General features: G+C 45.0%; 1 protein-coding gene across 1 annotated transcript; it reads right to left on the reverse strand.

Annotated features, from left to right (window-relative positions):
• Positions 1-273: 273 nt before the first annotated feature.
• Positions 274-12,159, reverse strand: rusc1 (RUN and SH3 domain containing 1). Its single transcript, XM_030784612.1, has 10 exons — positions 12,137-12,159; positions 7,093-7,206; positions 6,750-6,826; positions 6,161-6,178; positions 5,452-5,626; positions 3,282-3,387; positions 2,888-2,934; positions 1,273-2,044; positions 919-1,077; positions 274-592 (listed from the first exon to the last, which is right to left on the reverse strand). The coding sequence occupies exons 2-10, from the start codon at positions 7,154-7,156 to the stop codon at positions 427-429; spliced, it is 1,584 nt and encodes a 527-aa protein (XP_030640472.1). The 5' UTR covers positions 7,157-7,206; positions 12,137-12,159; the 3' UTR covers positions 274-426.
• Positions 12,160-19,356: the final 7,197 nt, after the last annotated feature.

The following is a 19,356-nucleotide window of genomic DNA, read 5'->3' on the forward strand; positions in this document are numbered from 1 at the left end:
TAATATACAATAACCTGATAATGACACAATCTGTTTTTTTATATTTTGTTTTGTTTTTTTAAGGTCCAAAACATGAATGCGATTTGCTATCTAATGATTTTGTCTTGTTTATCAATCTGTCTGTCTATCTATCTCAGTCAAAATGTATGTTATATATATATATATATATATGTATATATAGTTATATGTATATATGTATAATTTGTACAGTAAGTTTAAAGTAACTTATTGTTTTTAAACTGAATGCTGAGAGTAGCAGAAAACATCTGGGACATCACAAACCAGGCAACAAAGGTGGAAGGTCAACATTTAAACAGATACTAGTTACTACATCAATACGTGTTATCAATTTCTCATTCAGTCACATGTTGATCTCTGCAGCCCCCTGCCTCCACTCACACCATCATCCAATCACAGATGGGAAAGTCAAATAATGAGGGAAGCGTAGCCAATGGGAACAAGTCCCTCCTTGTCTCCTTGACGACAGCGAATCCAGTCTTGGTCCACACCACCTAGGACAACAAGCTCCTCCCCCTTCTTGAAGCTCAGCTCCTCCCCTGTGCCCGTATGGTCACATAGAGTTCTCACCGCCCTGACAGACAGACAAAGCAATCAATCCCATTTCCGCTGCTATACTATAATCATAAACATAATCTCTGTAATTATTATGATAAATGATAAACATAAGAACTGTAATTATTATGATAAATACTAAACATAATCACTGTAATTATTATGATCAATACCAAACATAATCACTGTAATTATTATGATAAATATTAAACACAATTATTACGCATTACTCTCTCCTCACATCATTTCAGAGGAAAACTTTGTTTGACATGAGAAACAGCCAATGAGGTGAAAGGGAAGCTGAGGGGCGGGAAGAGAAGAGTCCTGTGATTCAGAGCATCTCACCTGAGGCCTCTCGGGTTTTCTCCAGTTTCTTTCTTCTCCTCCTTTTTCTCTTTCTCTCCGTTTCTCTCCGCTTCTATCCTGTCGGCCAGCAGGGTTGGGCCGGCATTAGCCATACGGGTCAGAACTGATACTCCAGGGGACAGCCAGTGAGATGGACGCCTGAAAGAGAGGGAGAGAGAGAGAGAGAGAGAGAGAGAGAGAGACAAGAATGTGTCGAATGTATTGCATCCAACCAGACAGATATGTACCCAGGAGAGACAATAATGTCTGTAATAGAGATCGTTGTCTCCTCTTACTAAGGACCAGTATTCTCTCTCTCTCTCTCTCTCTCTCTCTGTGTGTGTGTGTGTTTACCTGCTTGCTGGGGTTGGTGTTGTTTGATTGTTGGGGTTTCTAGATGCTCCAAACAGCCGACTGAACCTCCAGGATCCAGCCCCTCCACTCTCCGACAGAGAGCACTCGTCTCTGGGCCCTGCGCTTCCCCAGCCTGGCTTTGGACACATATCTGGAGACAGGTCTGTCTTCACATGGTCTGCTGAGGTAGGAGCATCAGTGCCTGTTAACCCAGAGGAGACCAAACCGCCCCAGTTCTGCCCCAGACGCTCTCCCCAACTCAACACCACCCCCCAGCCCTGCTGAAGAGCCTGGCCCGCCTGCTGAGAAAAACTGTTCACGCTCTCAACCACAGGGGGCGCAATCTCTTTCTCTCGCACCCACTGCAGCTGAGGGCTCATCTCTCCCTTACACGATGCCACCGCCCCTGAACTTGGACTGGCTGTAGGATTGGCTCTCTCTGAGCTTTCAGTGCTGTGATTGGCCGCTTGTAAATCCATGCCCCTGATGTCGAACTCTGACGCGCTCTCAGGGCGGTCCTGAGATGGCCCCTTGGGTGACAGTCGGAAGCCTGAGCTCTGGCCTGGTGGGCGGGGTGTGTCTGGGCTGTGATTGGGTGGAGAAAGGAGCGGGGAGGCGGGGTCAAAGTGGTGGTGCTGAAACAGGAGGTCGAGGTTAAAGGTCAGGAGGGAGAGCGGCTGCAGCAGTAGGAGAAGCTCCTCAAAGAGAGGCTGACAGGAACCGAGCGACAGACGCATGAAGGAAGAGGGACGATAGTACGTCTCCAACACATCTGAGAAATGGAGAGAGAGAGAGAGAGAGAGAGGGAGACAGAGACAGAGAGAGAGAGAGGGGGAGAGAGAGAGAGAGAGAGAGAGAGAGAGAGGGAGGCAGGGAGGGAGGAAGAAACAACATTTGTTCATACACCAGTAGATTTCTCTGAAAACCCCTGCAATGCCTTCACTGTAGCTAGTTCATAGATTTTTTTCCCCCTCAAATGTCAGTTATTAGTGGCTACAGTAAGGTTACAGAGAACACTTATACATCAAAGTGTGCACAGACAGTATGTGAGTAGACAGAAATCAATAACAGATAATTATGTAACATGATCAGGATACTGATACTGTGTAACAGAGCAAACACTATCAACAACTCTGTCCCAGTTTTCATTTAATAACGAAGGAAGTTTTAGGAATTTAATTTACTCTCTTTGTTACACTTTAAATCTGAAACCATTTTGAAGAACTCATTGTTGATTGCTTCCCTCAAACCCCCCCCCCCAAAAAAACAGGTTTCAGTGAAGCGACACAGACTTAACTGTGTCACTGTAAATTTCATGTTCTCTCATTGATCTCTTTTCATTCTCTGAGACTATATAAAGTTTAGAGTTTACAGGGTTTACATTCACTGAGACTATATAAAGTTTAGAGTTTACAGGGTTTACATTTTCTGAGACTTTATAAAGTTTAGAGTTTACAGGGTTTTCATTCTCTGAGACTTTATAAAGTTTAGAGTTTACAGGGTTTACATTCACTGAGTCTATATAAAGCTTGGCGTTTACAGGGTAAAACACTGCCATCTACAGGTGATAATCTGTATGACGACCAAGAGTGTTCACTGTGTGCAAACATCTTACCACTGCAGGACTGCAAATGTGAAATCCAGTAATCCAGCAGTTTTATACTGCAGAGGAGAAAAAGATCAAGAGACAGAGAGAGAGGGAGAAACAAAGAAAAAAAAAAGACAGGTAGAGAGAGAGAGAGAGAGAGAGAGAGAGAGAAAGTGCAGACAAGAGGAGATAATATTTAAATGTTCAAATTGAATCATCCACTCAGATAAGAATAAAAAAGTAATTAATTAAATGTCATCTACTGTTGTTCTGAAAGCAGACAGCTTTAAAGCATCGACAGTATTGTCACAGGGGTTTGTGCCGCTGAGCCGGATTAGCGAGCTCAGATCACGGAGCCTTGGGGAGACTATAATCTCTTTAAGTGTGCAGAGGAGCACTGAGGCTGGAGACTGGAACTCACTTGAGGAGGCCGAGGAGGAAAGAGTTAAACCTGTGTCCACTCTGCCTGAGCTGGGGCAGCTGGGCCACGCGAACCTGCAGGCTGTGTAGAGCCTGGATCCCAGCGCCTGAGAGAGAGAGACAGAGAGAGAGAGACAGACAGACAGAGAGAGAGAGAGAGAGAGAGAGAGAGGGAGGGAGAGAGAGAGAGAGAGAGGGAGGGAGAGAGAGGGAGAGAGAGAGAGAGAGAGAGAGAGAGAGAGTGTGAGTGAGTTTAACTGTTACAATGCAAGCATGTTTTTGCTTGTTTCGCCACTAGATTGCCCATTCAGTAATTTTAAGCTTCAGATTGATTTTACGGATGCTTTGATCAAAGCATCAATAAGCATTGATGAAGCTACATCCACTCAGCCAGAACCATACTAAAGAAGCCAAGTTAATGAGAGTGAATGAGAGTGAATGAGGGTGAATGAGACTGAATGAGACTGAATGAGAGAGAATGCTAGCGAATGCGAGTGAATGAGGGGTGAATGCAAGTGAATGCGAGTGAATCCCAGTGAATGAGGGGTGAATGGGAGAGAATGGGAGTGAATGAGAGTGAATGGGGGTGAATGCGAGTGAATGGGAGTGAATCCCAGTGAATGAGGGGTGAATGGGAGAGGTAAGGATGAAAACAGAGACGTCAAAGAAAGGACTTTATTTTGTCTGAATGATGGCTCCACTCAGCCAGAATCATACTCTCAGTGAATGAGGAGTGAATGGGAGAGAATGAGGGGTGAATGGGAGTTAATGAGGGGTGAATGGGAGAGAATGAGGGGTGAATGGGAGTTAATGAGGGGTGAATGGGAGTGAATGAGGAGTGAATGAGGGGTGAATGAGAGTGAATGAGGGGTGAATGGGAGTGAATGGGAGAGTTGAGGATGAAGACAGAGACGTGAGAGAAAGGACTTTATTTTGTCTGAATGATGGCTCCACTCAGCCAGAATCATACTCTCAGTGAATGAGAGTGAATGAGGGGTGAATGAGAATTAATGGGAGTGAATGGGAGTTAATGAGGGGTGAATGGGAGAGGTGAGGATGAAGACAGAGACGTGAGAGAAAGGACTTTATTTTGTCTGAATGATGGCTCCACTCAGCCAGAATCATACTCTCAGTGAATGAGGAGTGAATGAGGAGTGAATGGGAAAGAATGAGGGGTGAATGGGAGTGAATGAGGGGTGAATGGGAGAGAATGAGGGGTGAATGGGAGTGAATGAGGGGTGAATGGGAGAGAATGAGGGGTGAATGGGAGTGAATGAGGGGTGAATGGGAGAGGTGAGGATGAAGACAGAGACGTGAGAGAAAGGACTTTATTTTGTCTGAATGATGGCTCTAACGTCTCCCTGCTCTCCACTACACTTTGGATCCTGTGCTATTTTAATCTCAGACTGACTGTTTAGACAAGGAAAGACTGAACTGACATGATTTGACATAGATTATTAACATTTCCTAATCCAGAACAACGTCACTTTTGTGAATATCCATAATGTTGCGTAGACGACTCATTTTTATAGAGATAGCTTGGTGAGTGCTGTGAGAATGGACGGATACCCTGCCAATCACAGAGAGATAAAATGGAGGTGGTGAGAAGGAGAGAACAGAGGAGGGAAAGAAACAGAGAGATAAAATGGAGGTGGTGAGAAGGAGAGAACAGAGGAGGGAAAGAAACAGAGATAAAATGGAGGTGGTGAGAAGGAGAGAACAGAGGAGGGAAAGAAACAGAGAGATAAAATGGAGGAGGAGAGAAGGAGAGAACAGAGGAGGGAAAGAAACAGAGAGATAAAATGGAGGAGGAGAGAAGGAGAGAACAGAGGAGTGAAAGAAACAGAGAGATAAAATGGAGGTGGTGAGAAGGAGAGAACAGAGGAGTGAAAGAAACAGAGAGATAAAATGGAGGAGGAGAGAAGGAGAGAACAGAGGAGTGGAAGAAACAGAGAGATACAATGGAGGAGGAGAGAAGGAGAGAACAGAGGAGTGGAAGAAACAGAGAGATGCTCAACAGAACGAGGGGGATGACAAAGATGAGTGACTCACCACTGCAGGGATTTCAGAGAGAGAGAGAGAGAGAGAGAGAAAGAGAGAGAAAGAGAGAGGGAGAGAGAAAGAGTGTGTTTTACCAAGGCTTGTCTCTGTGATTAGAATCATGCTCATACCTGGTTTTGTGGAGGCCTGAACTAATCCCCAGGGTGAATTTGGCCTCCTGCCCGCAATGAGGTCACTCTGATGGGGCTTAAGTCCATCACAGAGGAGGCTTCGCAGAGCTGGACACAGGCACTGCACGACCAGTCGACCCAGGGACGGGTTCACATTACTGTCTCCAGAGAGAGCCTGATGGGGAGAGAGAGAGGGAGAGAGAGAGAGAGAGAGAGAGAGAGAGAGAGAGAGAGAGGGAGAGAGAAAGAGAGAGAGAGACAAAGCGGTGGAGGGTGGAAAGAGGGATTCAGAGCAGAGGCAGAACGGAGAACAGAAGGAGAGAGGACAAAAACGGGGGGAGGGTGTGACGTTGATTTGAAAGAGTGTAAGGAAGAAGAATGGGACAGATTGAAAAGAGAGGAAAGATAATAAGGGGAAGGTGAGAGAAAATAAAGTTCAACAAAAAAAGACCTCAGAGAAACAAGAGGGGGAAAGATTGAGGAAAGAGAGATTTAGGAAAGAGAGAAATACGTAGCAAAGTAGATAGGAACAGATAAAAGGAAGACATAAAAAAGAGAGAAACAGAAAGAAAGAAAGAGAGAAAGAGAGGTGAGATGTGAAAACAGGAAAAGAGAGGGTGAAACAGAGGGGGTTAGATGAAGAGTGAGGTTACATTACATGTTTTTATCTACGGAGATTAAGACAGAGTGCATGTCAGCTCTTAATTACCTCGTCTACAGACAGAGTCTGGTGAAAGAAAGAGAGATGGAGAAAGAGGCAAAAGTAGGAAAACAGAGGAGAAGGCACAGACAGAGAAAATGAGAGAGAGAGAGAGAGAGAAAGAGAGAGACAGAGAGAGAAAGAGAGAGAAAGAGAGAGCGGAGAAGGAATGATTCTTCGACACACATTTCTTTCCTTCAGAAGCACTTTGAAAAGCAGCTTCTGGAATCTTCTACAACAGACTCTCTTTTGTGATTATCAGCGTTTTTCTGTGTAATGATGTAGGACAGAGAGAGAGCAGGAGAGAGAGAGAGAGAGAGAGAGAGAGAGAGAGAGAGAGAGAGATAGACAGAGAGCAGGAGAGAGAGAGAGAGAGAGAGAGAGATAGACAGAGAGCAGGAGAGAGAGAGAGAGAGAGATAGACAGAGAGCAGGAGAGAGAGAGAGAGAGGGAGATAGACAGAGAGCAGGAGAGAGAGAGAGATAGAGAGATAGAGAGAGAGAGAGAGCGAGAGAGAGAGAGAGACAGAGAGCGAGAGAGAGATAGACAGAGAGCAGGAGAGAGAGAGGGAGAGGGAGAGGGAGAGAGAGAGACTAACCTTTTGAACGACAGTCCTTGAAGAGCTGAACTGAGATAAGATGGCCTCCACTGCTACACTAACTGAACTGACCAGAGCTGTGGGAAAAAGCACACACACACACACACACAGAATGATATGACTGTAGCAAGGCCATAAGTCTATGTGACTACAACCACTGACTGAAATTGTTTTTGTAAAGCCTAAATGTGTTTCTTCCTCTACATCATTCACAGAATCACACACACACACACACGCACACGCACACGCACACGCACACGCACACGCACATGCACACATGCACTTGCGCACACACACACACGCACAATTTTTTCACTGCATTTGCAGGTTGTTTGTTTCATACCTCTCTTTTCCTGCAGGCAGGCAGAGGACAGCCCATCGTGTGGGGTCCTCTCATCATCGCCCATCCAAGCTCCGCCTTTCTGGACTGAACCAGCGAATGACAGACTCCGAACAGCTGACACAGAGAAACACACAATAGTGAAGTCACAGACCTTCATCCAATAAACATCTCTATTACAGAATCAGTCCACATGATCAAACAACATAGTTCTCTAAGAAATCATTTTAAGAAATAATTTTGAATTGTACGACACAACCAGTTATGCAAGTATATATTTATACCTTCATTTCAGAACTAACTGTTAAAACCAAATTTATAGTTCTCTATACAACTAAGGATATTTTTGTAATTATGTATTATTGTAATACGCTGATGAAATTGTGAGAACACTATAACAAACACCATTTTTGTCAGTAAATCATATGATGACTAGAGTAGATGCGGTATTCGGACCAGGGGCCGTAAATGTGGTCAGATCAGTCATTTTAGTAACGGTGAAATACACCAGGTTCAATTCAGATCACTGTTCTGTCCTTTTATAAAACATTTACAAATCAGTCATTTTAGTAACGGTGAAATACACCAGGTTCAATTCAGATCACTGTTCTGTCCTTTTATAAAACATTTACAAATCAGTCATTTTAGTAACGGTGAAATACACCAGGTTCAATTCAGCTCACTGTTCTGTCCTTTTATAAAACATTTACAAATCAGTCATTTTAGTAACGGTGAAATACACCAGGTTCAGTTCAGATCACTGTTCTGTCCTTTTATAAAACATTTACAAATCAGTCATTTTAGTAACGGTGAAATACACCAGGTTCAGTTCAGATCACTGTTCTGTCCTTTTATAAAACATTTACAAATCAGTCATTTTAGTAACGGTGAAATACACCAGGTTCAATTCAGCTCACTGTTCTGTCCTTTTATAAAACATTTACAAATCAGTCATTTTAGTAACGGTGAAATACACCAGGTTCAGTTCAGATCACTGTTCTGTCCTTTTATAAAACATTTACAAATCAGTCATTTTAGTAACGGTGAAATACACCAGGTTCAGTTCAGATCACTGTTCTGTCCTTTTATAAAACATTTACAAATCAGTCATTTTAGTAACGGTGAAATACACCAGGTTCAGTTCAGATCACTGTTCTGTCCTTTTATAAAACATTTACAAATCAGTCATTTTAGTAACGGTGAAATACACCAGGTTCAGTTCAGATCACTGTTCTGTCCTTTTATAAAACATTTACAAATCAGTCATTTTAGTAACGGTGAAATACACCAGGTTCAGTTCAGATCACTGTTCTGTCCTTTTATAAAACATTTACAAATCAGTCATTTTAGTAACGGTGAAATACACCAGGTTCAATTCAGATCACTGTTCTGTCCTTTTATAAAACATTTACAAATCAGTCATTTTAGTAACGGTGAAATACACCGGGTTCAGTTCAGATCACTGTTCTGTCCTTTTATAAAACATTTACAAATCAGTCATTTTAGTAACGGTGAAATACACCAGGTTCAGTTCAGATCACTGTTCTGTCCTTTTATAAAACATTTACAAACCATGTGTTTGAGATTATGAGAAACTCCACACAAGTTCAACATACTGAAATCATGCACAAGAAACAATACAACAGGAAAAGAGGGGTGCGGGGGGGGGGGGGGGGGGGGGTAAACAAACAAACAAACAAACAAACAAACAAACAAACAAACACAGGCCAAACTCTCTATGACACCGGGGACAAAAGCAGATTAAGAACTGAAGAGACATGCAAGAGGAAACGTCAACATTCTTAGGGTCAAAACGCTATAATTCAACTTCACAGGTGTTGAACTAGTGGTCATAGTTGATGTGTCACTTATGTGTCATATCACACATAACATGATTTCACCACATTACGAACATTTAGGATTTTAGGCACGCGAGCAACTTTAGCGCGATGCAGTTTAGGCACAACGATTAAAACTGCAATAATAATCATAATAACAATAACAACAAAAATAATAATAATCAGAAATCGTTCTAATTATTATAGGCTGACACAAAAAGGACTCAAAATGGTTTCAAACGGGAAAAAAAGAACAAAAGAAAAAAACGATTCATGCCGTTTGCTTCATGCAACAAAAGCAACAGAGGCCTCACACTGAGACAGAGAGACTCCCACAAACAAACCAAACCAAACCAAACCAAACCAAACCAAACAACCCAACCAGCAGAAGCAAATTAAAACAGAAGCACAAATCACAGTAAGACACACCACACACAGGCAAGAGAGAGAGAGAGAGAGAGAGAGAGAGAGAGAGAGATAATGAAGAGAGAGGAGAGAGAGTGAGTGAGAAAGAGTGAGTGAAAGACAAGTTCAGTGAGAAACAGTGAAAAGAGTGATGAACGAGATAAAATGACAGAATCATAGACATAGAAAGAGAAAAGAGATTAGCAAAGAGAGCAAAAGAGAGAGAGAGAGAGAGACAGAGAAAGAGAGGGAGAGAGAGAGAGAGAGATAAAAAAGAGAGAGGAGAGAGGAGAGAGAGTGAGTGAGTGAAAGACAAGTTGAGTGAGAAACAGTGAAAAGAGTGATGAACGAGATAACATGACAGAATCATAGACATAGAAGCAGAAGAGAGATTAGCAAAGAGAGGGAGAGAGAGAGAGAGAGAGAGAGAGAGAGAGAGAAAGACAGAGAAAGAGAGGGAGAGAGCGAGAGACAGAGAGAGAGAGAGAGAGAGAGAGAAAGAAAGAGACAGACAAAGAGAAAGAGAGAGAGACAGAAGAAACATTGAGAGCCCTTACTCAGAGTGATCAGTGGTGGACTCTGCTGAGGGTGAAGCTGCGGGGGGGTCGGGGGCAGTTTGGGGGGGGCAGGAGCAGGGGGGTTGTAAAGGTAGGGGTAATAGAGAGGGGCAGCAAGCGCAGGGAGGGTATGGCTACGAGGGAACAGAGGCGAACAGAGACGGGACACGTCTGCCCCTGGGGCGGGAACGCCTGACCTGATCGGAGGCGAAATAGCCCCCACGGGGGAGAGGCGAGGGGGGGCACCTTTGTGCAGGGGGCAGTTTTTGGGATGGTGAAGATAATAAGCAGGGAGAGAAGGTGGAAAGTCTAGTCTGGGGTCTTGCGTTGTTTTCTTATTGCTGTTTTGATCGAGTGCGGAGTCGCATACGGGATCAGGGGCCCTTGGTTTGGTCAGATTTGCTGTGATCAACGAGTCTTCGATGCTAACGTTGTTTCTGTTTGCGTAATTGCTGCCGTTTAGGTTTCGTGCGTTGATGTAGTTTAAAACGTCGATGTTTTTATATGGGGTCACATCACCGACATCCTGTGTGCGAACGCTAGCTTGTCTGTTCAAATCGAGATGAAGGCTCGTCTTCCTCTGTTTGTCAAAACCGTAAAGCGAATCGACGTTACTGTTTGAATCGACGACGTCATCGTAAAGGGAGTCAAAATTGGGGCCGTAGCCGTCACCACGGCAATAGTCGTCGGCGACGGCGGCTTTGAAGCCGTATCCTTTGCCGCCGCAACGGTAGAGGGAATCGAGAACGCGGTCGGAACCTTCACCGTCGCGGTACAGGGAATCGACGCAGACGTTTCCGTGGCGACAGAGGGCGCCCACGACAGCGCCCGATTCAGAGTAGAGGGAATCCGCACAGGTTTTGCTAACGGCTGTGGCGGCGGGATCACCGTGGCGACGCGTGTCGTGGGGACCCTGACAGAGAGGAGACCTCTCAAACTGACCGCTGTAAAAACATGACCGTCCAGGAGGAGAAAACTGGGCTGGGGGGGAGGAGTGCAGGAAGTAAGGGGAGGGCAGAGAGTAGGGGAGGGCCAGAGATAAGGGAGGTGAAGACACTATATTTCAGTACGGAAGTTTAAAAAAAAAGGGGGGTGGGGGCGCGAGGTTATGGTTGAACGGAAGCATAAGAGGAAAAGAGAAAAGGAGAGAGGGATGGAGGCAGTAGTGAAGAATGAGGAAAAGAAGAAAAATGAAATGAAAAATGAAAAAAAAAAAAAAAAAAAACACAGGACGTGGCAAAGAAACAGGGGGAGGAGGAGAAAGAGAGAGAGAGAGAGAGAGAAATGGAGAGAATGTTAGTGTCACTTTTTGAAAGAGAGAAAATGCATTTATGTACATATGAAGGTAAATTTGAGGAAAAACAAAACAAAACAAAACAAAAAAAATGAAATTACTCCCTCATAAACATGCACGTTTCACATAAAGTGGAGAACGTTTCATAACCTTTTCGTCATCAAAAGAAAAACAAACAACAACAACACAGCAAATATGTAAATCTATAAAACATTCAGTGGAACAGAGAAAGTCACAGTGTGTACCACATTTTCCTTCCTTGACTCTTTGTACAGTTTTCAAGAAACAGCACACATTTACATAGTTCCTTATAAGTGTTACTCTCAAATGAAATCTTTTCAACACATAACAGAACAACACAAATCCTATCCTAAAACAAAAACACAGCACCCTGGTTTTGTTTAGAAGCTTCATGTGTTCAATTTTCACCTCTCTCTCTCTCTCTCCCTCTCTCTCTCTCTCTCTCTCTCTCTCTCCCTTTCTGTCTTTCTGTCTGTCTCACGCTCTGTTAAAATAAGACTTTGACCAGTAGCTTTTATACCTGCAGGGAAAAGCTCCACGTTCTCTCCACAGAGAGCGTTTGTGACATTAAGAGCTTTCTCCTCACTCAAATGTCCCTTGAGTGCTGTTCTGGGATCAGATTTCCCTGACCTTGATAACCCTGATGACAACTAAATTGCTGGCAGGCTTAGCTGACCCCAGTGCGGCACTTTTAGCTTATTCTCTGCGGCAGAATGGCTCAATATACAATAACTCTTGATCTCACCAACTAAGCACAAGGTTGAAGCTGCTGAGTCAGACAGAGAGAGAGAGAGAGAGACAGTACTGAGAAGAGGTCTTTTGCCCTTGTTTTCTGAGAGAAAACAACACTACAGTATGATAATCTGACATTGTGTCTATTCCGAATCATAAATCAGGTTGAAAACAAATGAAATTTTGTGAGGCTCATGTACCTTGACTTTACCCGATCTGTTTCTCTGAAGATCCTCTTTCACTTTCCTGTTCCTGTTTTCCTACAACTGTGAGGGTTTTTTTCTGCTCTGTGATTGGTGTAAAATTGTATGAACCCTCCTCCTCTGATTCTTAAAGGTACAGACCCAAACATCTGGTCACTGACTTAAACATTCACAGGAATGTGAACAATCAGAACGCTACTGAAGAAACAAAACAAAACAAAAACAAACAAACAAACAAACAAACAAACAAACAAACAAACAAAAAAATCCCCTAGACTCTAACACTTCTCACATATACACGTGTTTACACCACCCTGAACTTGTGAATTTTCACGGAATAACGCACTCCACTTAGAACTCCATGAGGCGCTGATAAGTACAAAAAAAGTTAAGTAAAAAAAATAACAACAACAACAACAAAAAAACACTAGTCAACAAAATAAAACTAAAAATAAAAGACATAAGCAACAGAATTGGCTATGACTGATTCGCTAATGTGCAGGACACTCCTACAATGAGATGAGATGGGTCCATTGTTCAGAGAAAAAAACCCCCACCAACATTAAACTACAGCTTGATTTACAGCCACAGTAGCACTCCTACACATTCAAAAAGACCAAATCTGATTGGAGCGTTCAGAGAGCCGTCTGGAGGGGACATGGAGAAAGATAAAGATAGGAGTGAACAGTAAGACTGGATGAAAAATGAAGACAGGCAGACAGACAGGCCGACAGACAGAATGAATCCAGCAGAGCAAAACGCTGGAGGAGGGTAGAGAGATAATTAGCAGAGGACGAGAGAACAAGAGAGGGAGAGGGAGAGAGAGAGAGAGAGAGAGAGAGAGATAGAGTAGATAAAAATAGAAACAGAAAGGAGAATGGGAGAGTGGAGAGGATGGGAGAGAGAGAGGGAGAGAGAGAAAGAGAGAGAGAGAGAGAGAGAGAGAGGAAGAGGAAGAAGAAGAAATACAGGAGCAGACGCAATAACATGAAGACCACTGAGATCTAAAACTCTGAGGATGAATGCATTTGTTAATGATCTGATTATTATTCTGAACTAACCCTAATCAGGGAGGTATAACTTTATCAGACTGAATGTCATGACCTGTCAGTTTTCGTTTATTCACAGGACAGCCATTAATCTGGAAGTAATGTAATTATATTAGAGCGGAGACGAGAAGAGACGTAGGACAGTTAAAGGAGAGAGAGGTGGTTAAGTAGAGAAACAAGAGAGGAACAGATGGGGTTAGAGACCGATGGAGAGAGAGAAATTGAGAGAGAGCGAGAGAGAGAGAGAGAGAGAGAGAGAGAGAGGGAGAGAGAGAGAGGGAGGGAGAGACTCCATTAGCCTCTAAGCCTGCAGAGCAGATGAATAATTTAATAAGCATAGAATGACATCATGAGGGAAGAAGTGAACACCACAGAGACTTCTACAGAGCCTCCAGAACCGCCCCCCCCCAACACTGGTTTGCCTCATCTATCGGCCTGCAAATAAGTGCATCTGTCCATCCATCCCAGTGCCTTATCCCCTCTCATTTTCCACTATCAGATTGCGTCCCTGTGTGTCGATGATTGTCTCGTTTTCCCCCTACCCATCCCATGTTTATGACTCAGCTTCAGCTGTCTATGCAGTTTACACATTACGGGAGGGGTAACCCATTTAAAAGAGCATCAGAACTGAGAAGGCAGCACGTTAAGGGTTTGTTACGACTTTGGTTTGAAGAAATCTACTCCTACGCTCCGACACCTGTCTACTCACCTGCTGTTCGAGACTCCAGGGTTCTTCCTCCGTCAGCTCTTCCTCTCACTTCCACCTCCATTTCATCCCCATCTTCCTCCTTCCTGTCCTGAGCGTCTTTCTCTTTTTTACCCACCGCCGTCCAAAGGGTACCCTCACTGGCTGAAGAGCCAATCCGCTGCAAGAGGTTAAGTTCAGGAGGCCTGTCCCCTTCTAAGTTTAGATGTCGCATTTCCCTAAAAAGGGCCAATGATGCAGGAGTAGGTGGTGGTTGGAGGAAAGTGGCTTCAGCTTGGGAGATGTATTCCCATTGGGAACCATCCCCATCAGTCTTCTCTCTCCTCCACTTAAGGTTGTACAGGAAATCTGGATCCGGGGTTACGACAGTTGGATCTGGTTCAGGTTGTACCGGAACAGGTGGTGAACTCTGCTTGCTCCTGTAACGTAGCTCCTTAAAGGTTGTGACCCTTGAGCCCAATGTTGACCTCTGTGGCGTGCCATTATTGGATGATTTCTTACTCTCCAGGGGTGGACTTTCTGAATCTGGGGTGAAGGCTATCAGCCAGTCAAATCTGTCTGGCCGTGAAGCGTTGGCAGGTAAAGTACATGGCTTCAAAGGTGGGAGCTCTGGTGGTTCGGTTAATATCTTGGGAGGTGGTGGTAAAGGTCTTGGAGGTGGTGGAGGGGGTGTATCAGAGATCACAGGGGCGTAATTAAAACTTTCAAAGCTAGCATTAGAGGTGTCGCCACCACCGCCACCAACATTAGTGCTGTAATATGAGTCTGCAGTCAAGCTAACGTTAGATCCATAGCCGCAGCTACAGCCTGTATCAGTGCTTACACCATTACGTTTGCGTCTCCTTGCCATCTCTGTGAAAGAGGTCGTCCTGAAAGTATCCCTGTTGGTCCCTTTTTGTTCATGTATGGACGTTTCTTCATCACTTTGAATCTCTAATTCTTTCACTTCTACAATTCCCTTCTTCCCTAAAACCTTATCTCCTGTTCTCCATTCCTCCCTCCCTACCACTTCAACCTCCTTTCTTATATTGTCTTTCTGGTTGCTGCCAGCCTTGTTTTTTTGGACATCATCCATCTGAGTGACTTCAGGTATCTCGACCATGCCATCATCCACAACTCCGTCCACACATACGCCCAGCTCGGGGCTAAGCTTCAGCAGCTCCGCCTGTGTCAAACCAGCCAGAACCAGTAGCTTTCGGATCTCCACGTCCAGAGCGTGAAAAGATGGAGGAGGTGGCAATGAGGGAGGTGGAGGGATGGCAGGGGGCGAAGACGAAGTTGATGCAGGAGGAGGTGGAAGGGGAGGAGGTTTGGAGGTTGGAGGAGGAAGAGACACGGGAGATTTTTCTCTGTTGAGTTCTGCACACCTCTGCGCCTCCAGGTGAGCTTTGCGTCGCCTCCTGGGGGGAGGGATGGGTGGGGTGGGTGAGGCAACAGAGGAACTGGCTGTGTAGAGAGTGAAATAGGGGAGGGGCTGTGTTGGAGGAGGAGGAGGAGGAGGAAATGTAGGAGGATCTGAGACAGTCTTTTCCAAATGATGTGATGAAGAAGGTGGTGATGTCACAGGCGGACAGGTTGAGAGGCTGAAGGAGGGAGTAGGAGAGGAGGCAGAGGACACAGAGGGTGTGTTTCCAGTGATGTTCATATACGTGTGTGTATCAGTCTCAGCACTGACGTGTCTGGTTGGGGGTTTTGGGGGACACGGAGGAGGCTCCAAAGGTGATGGAGCAAGAGAATCTGGGGCAAGGAGATCATCTATGTCAGACGGGGCAGTTAGATCCACTCCAGCATCTGAGAATTCCTGGGATTCAGACAATTGCTCAGCTTTGTACAACTTCCAGGGAATGTCGATGTTTCCCATTTCATCCAACATATCTGAGAGATCCTCTTCATCCAAATCCAACCCTGACTCTTGAAGCCTTGCTAGATGAGCTAATTTCACCTGCTTGTGAACCTTCTCAAGCTTCGTCAGGTGATCCAGTCGATCTCTAAATGCCAGGTCACCTTCCAGCTCCCAGCGTGCCACCTGAACCATTCGATAGAGGTGATCTACTTTTCCCAATTCATCCATGGAATCTAGAAAGTTCAAAAGGTCCACCTTGGTTGTCGTTTCATCCTCTGACCTTTTTCTGTCCAGGAAGTCAGAAGATGGAGAAGATGGGGCGGAAGGGTAGCCTTCATCTGGTGAGCAAGGGGGCAGAGGAGGCCTAGATGAAGCATCAAGATCCAGTGGTATAAGGTTAGGCTGAGAGGCAGGGCAACTAGAAGCAGGGGAACGGGATGATGGATACTGCTCAGGAACCTCTTGATCTTGAGAGGACAATATGTCCGTGCAGTCGCATTCCAGATCCGAGCAGCTACTTATGGATGTGGATGAAGAGGAGGTAGAGGAGGTGAGGGAGAAATCCAGCATAGAGCCCTGGCAATCGCAGCAGGAGGGAACAAGCGTATCGTCGTCTTCATCGTCGTCGTCATCGTCATCATCCTCCTCCTCTTCCTCCTGCTCTTCTCCAATGCCATTTTCAATGCTGTTGTTGTTATCACTATCCTCTTTACCGTTGCCGTTTTCGTCAACGTTCACAGGTAAAGCCTTGTCCAAATCGCCCTTCTTCCCGTTCTCCTCAATCACCTCCTCCCCGGCCCCTCTGCTTTTGTCGTCCACGTTGCCGTTTTCCTCGTCTCTCTCCACCTCTGGGCTGTCAGCGGGACGGGCTTCGAATTCTTCCTTCTCCGAGCCGCGTGCGTCTTCCTGGGCTTCCTCTGGTTTCTGCTCGGGCTCCGTGTCTTTGCGCGGCGGGGGCGGCGGCTGTAGTCGCAGTTGCTGCCTGATGGTTACAGTGTTGTTGTTGTTGTGGTTGTGGTTGAAAAGGCTGTTGCCGTCCTGGGGCGAGTGCCCATCACAACACAGGCAAGGCAAGCTCGGCTCGTTACAGTTTGGGTCGACAGCGGCAGGAGCCAAATTCGACGCCAATTGTCTGCTTTTCGGTTTCGCTTTCACCGGGCCCGGGTGAGCGGCGTTGTTCCTTTGTTGCCGGACCAGTTTGGGCTGAGTCGGAGGGGGACGACCGCTCGGGCCTCCGAATTTTAACCTGGAAGACTCGGGAGGTCCTCGCGTGACTCTCCGAGGGGAGGACGAAGCGGTGTTTACTGTGCTGTTTGTGATTTTGTCTTCCCTCCTCGCCCCGTTGCTTGGTAGTTTTGACTCCGCACGCCTGTTACTATCAAAGCGGCGCGGCCGTGGGGGTATGGACGGACGGGCGGAGGAGTGCATTGTCTTTTTTTTTTTTTTTTTTAAGGGTAGTGACCTGATATTGCAATCCTACTGTTTTTGTGTGTATGGGTGAGGAAGATCTAGATGCACACACCTCAGCGCTCTTCACATCTTGGTTGTGCACAGGTCCTGTAATGTCGAGAGAGAGATGTGGAGATCATTTAGGAACATCAGAGCCTGTCAGCTGGCACATATTATGCTGTGGTTTTCAGACTTTGCTTTTAAGCAAGCACATAATCAGCCCTTAGAAATTAAGTAGTTTACAGTGGCTCCTGGGCGTTTCTATGTGCGTGTGTGTGTGTGTGTGTGTGTATGTATGTATGAACATAAGCACACACACACACACACACACACATAAACTGCACATAAATTGCATTCTCCAGTCTCCAGTGTATGAAAGAGCAAAATATATTCAGTTTGCTCCCTTTCTCTTTCACACACAAACACACACACATACACACACACACACACACACACACACACACACCAGAAACAGCACAGGTGGTTCAATTCAATATCTGAGAGAGAGAGAGAGAGAGAGAGAGAGAACCTCTGAACAGCTGGGTTCTAATGAAAAATTAGTCATATCCCCGAATCTCGGCCACCCCAGCTATTTAACACCATCAAGTAACAAACATGAAGGCTGTTGGAAAAGATATCCTTCTCTTTTTTCTTTTTATCTCTTATTCCTCCCCTTTATTTTTCCAGCAGAAGAATAAATTGGCTGTACTGCTAGAATGAGAGTATGAGGGTTTGTAAACATTCGGTTTTTCTGCTATAAAATTACAGCAGACTTCACATCAATATATCTCCTCGCTCTCTGATTTGTCGCAAAGCCTCACATCCGCGGGAACAGAATTTTATGAAGCAGAAAAATCATCGCACTGTCTACGCTGTGCTTCTCGGTTTTATGCACATATACCTCAGGGTATGCGCTGCGCGCACCCGCCCGATGTCCTTGGATGAGCAGGAGAGAAAAATAAAACGCAGGGCCGAGAGTGTTTATCGTAAAAAAAATAAAATAATAACAAACAACCAAAAAAAAAACCCCAATGAATTTACACGCCGATCGAGCCGATAAATAACCTAAACGCACGTGATATCGCCGTCTTTGAATAGCGAGATTCTCGACATTTGCAAGTAGACTTAACGATGTGAGCTGGCTAATGAAGGAGGAGCGGAGGAGGTGCGCGGAGCGAGGCCTTGAAACACAAACCCATCGTCTCCTCCTCAGCTCCATAAAGATGCTGTCATGACTCCGACTATAAAGATGCCGCTATTTCAATTTTTTTCTCATGCCGATATTAGGCTCCATGGAATCGTAAACAAAATATTTGAATAATATGATTGCATTTTTGCTGAACGAGCAGACCTTAAATGAAAAATGTATCATCAATCTAAAAGAAAAACGAAAAAAAGAAGGCTATAGGCTATTTTTCGTAGCTGAGAAATTCAATGTCCCGGATATATAGAGAAACCAACATTAGGGTAAATACGAACAGACAAAAACCAAGCAAATAGACGAAAAACAACTTACCGTTATGGCATGACGGCGAAGAACTGTCCTTACGTTCCTTCCAAACGGCAGATGCAAAACGCCTGTGACCCCGCGAGCCTCCTGTTAGGGACACGGCGAAAATGCTGGCTTCCTGCGCCTCCCTCCTTATCGCTCTCCGTCACTCACCCCTCCCTACGCTCTCCTACATACCACACCCCTCAGCAGCAGCATCCCCATCACCTCTTCTTCCCGTTAACTCGTCCGGTTTTGTCGACTCATCACACCTCCTCCCCATATTCGCTCCTTTTCCCCCCCGCACGAAATGATTCATTAAAGGGAATTAAAAGGACAAATGTACCCAAATCACGTCATGTGTTGACTTGGCGTGCAGTATCGCACATAACATAGCTGTATACAAATACTGATACTCAGAGAGAGAGAGAGAGAGAGAGAGAGAGAGAGAGAGAGAGAGAGAGAGAGAGAGAGAGAGAGAGAGAGGTGTGTGTGACATTCCACAGAACAAAAGTAATGTGTTGTTGTGTCAGAGTATATGTTAGTAAGAGAGTAATTTAGGCGAAAGAGGAAAGCATGAGATATCAAGCAAGAAATGACAAACGGACAGAGAGCTTAACTTAAAGATGATTAATCATGGGTGGATTCCAGTCCCACGTTTTAGGACATTGCAAATCATGA

The sequence above is a fragment of the Chanos chanos genome, chromosome 9 (genome assembly GCF_902362185.1).
Source record: "Chanos chanos chromosome 9, fChaCha1.1, whole genome shotgun sequence".
NCBI lineage: Eukaryota > Metazoa > Chordata > Actinopteri > Gonorynchiformes > Chanidae > Chanos > Chanos chanos.

Bases quoted from the DNA above. Each gene is read 5' to 3' on its own strand.
- rusc1 (XM_030784612.1), bottom strand. From the start codon at position 7,156: ATGGGCGATGATGAGAGGACCCCACACGATGGGCTGTCCTCTGCCTGC. The intron at 6,827-7,092 runs GTATGAAACAAA...TTTTTCCCACAG, and splicing joins CTGCCTGCAGGAAAAGAGAG to CTCTGGTCAGTTCAGTTAGT. The intron at 593-918 runs GTGAGATGCTCT...TCTGTCTGTCAG, and splicing joins GAAAACCCGAGAGGCCTCAG to GGCGGTGAGAACTCTATGTG.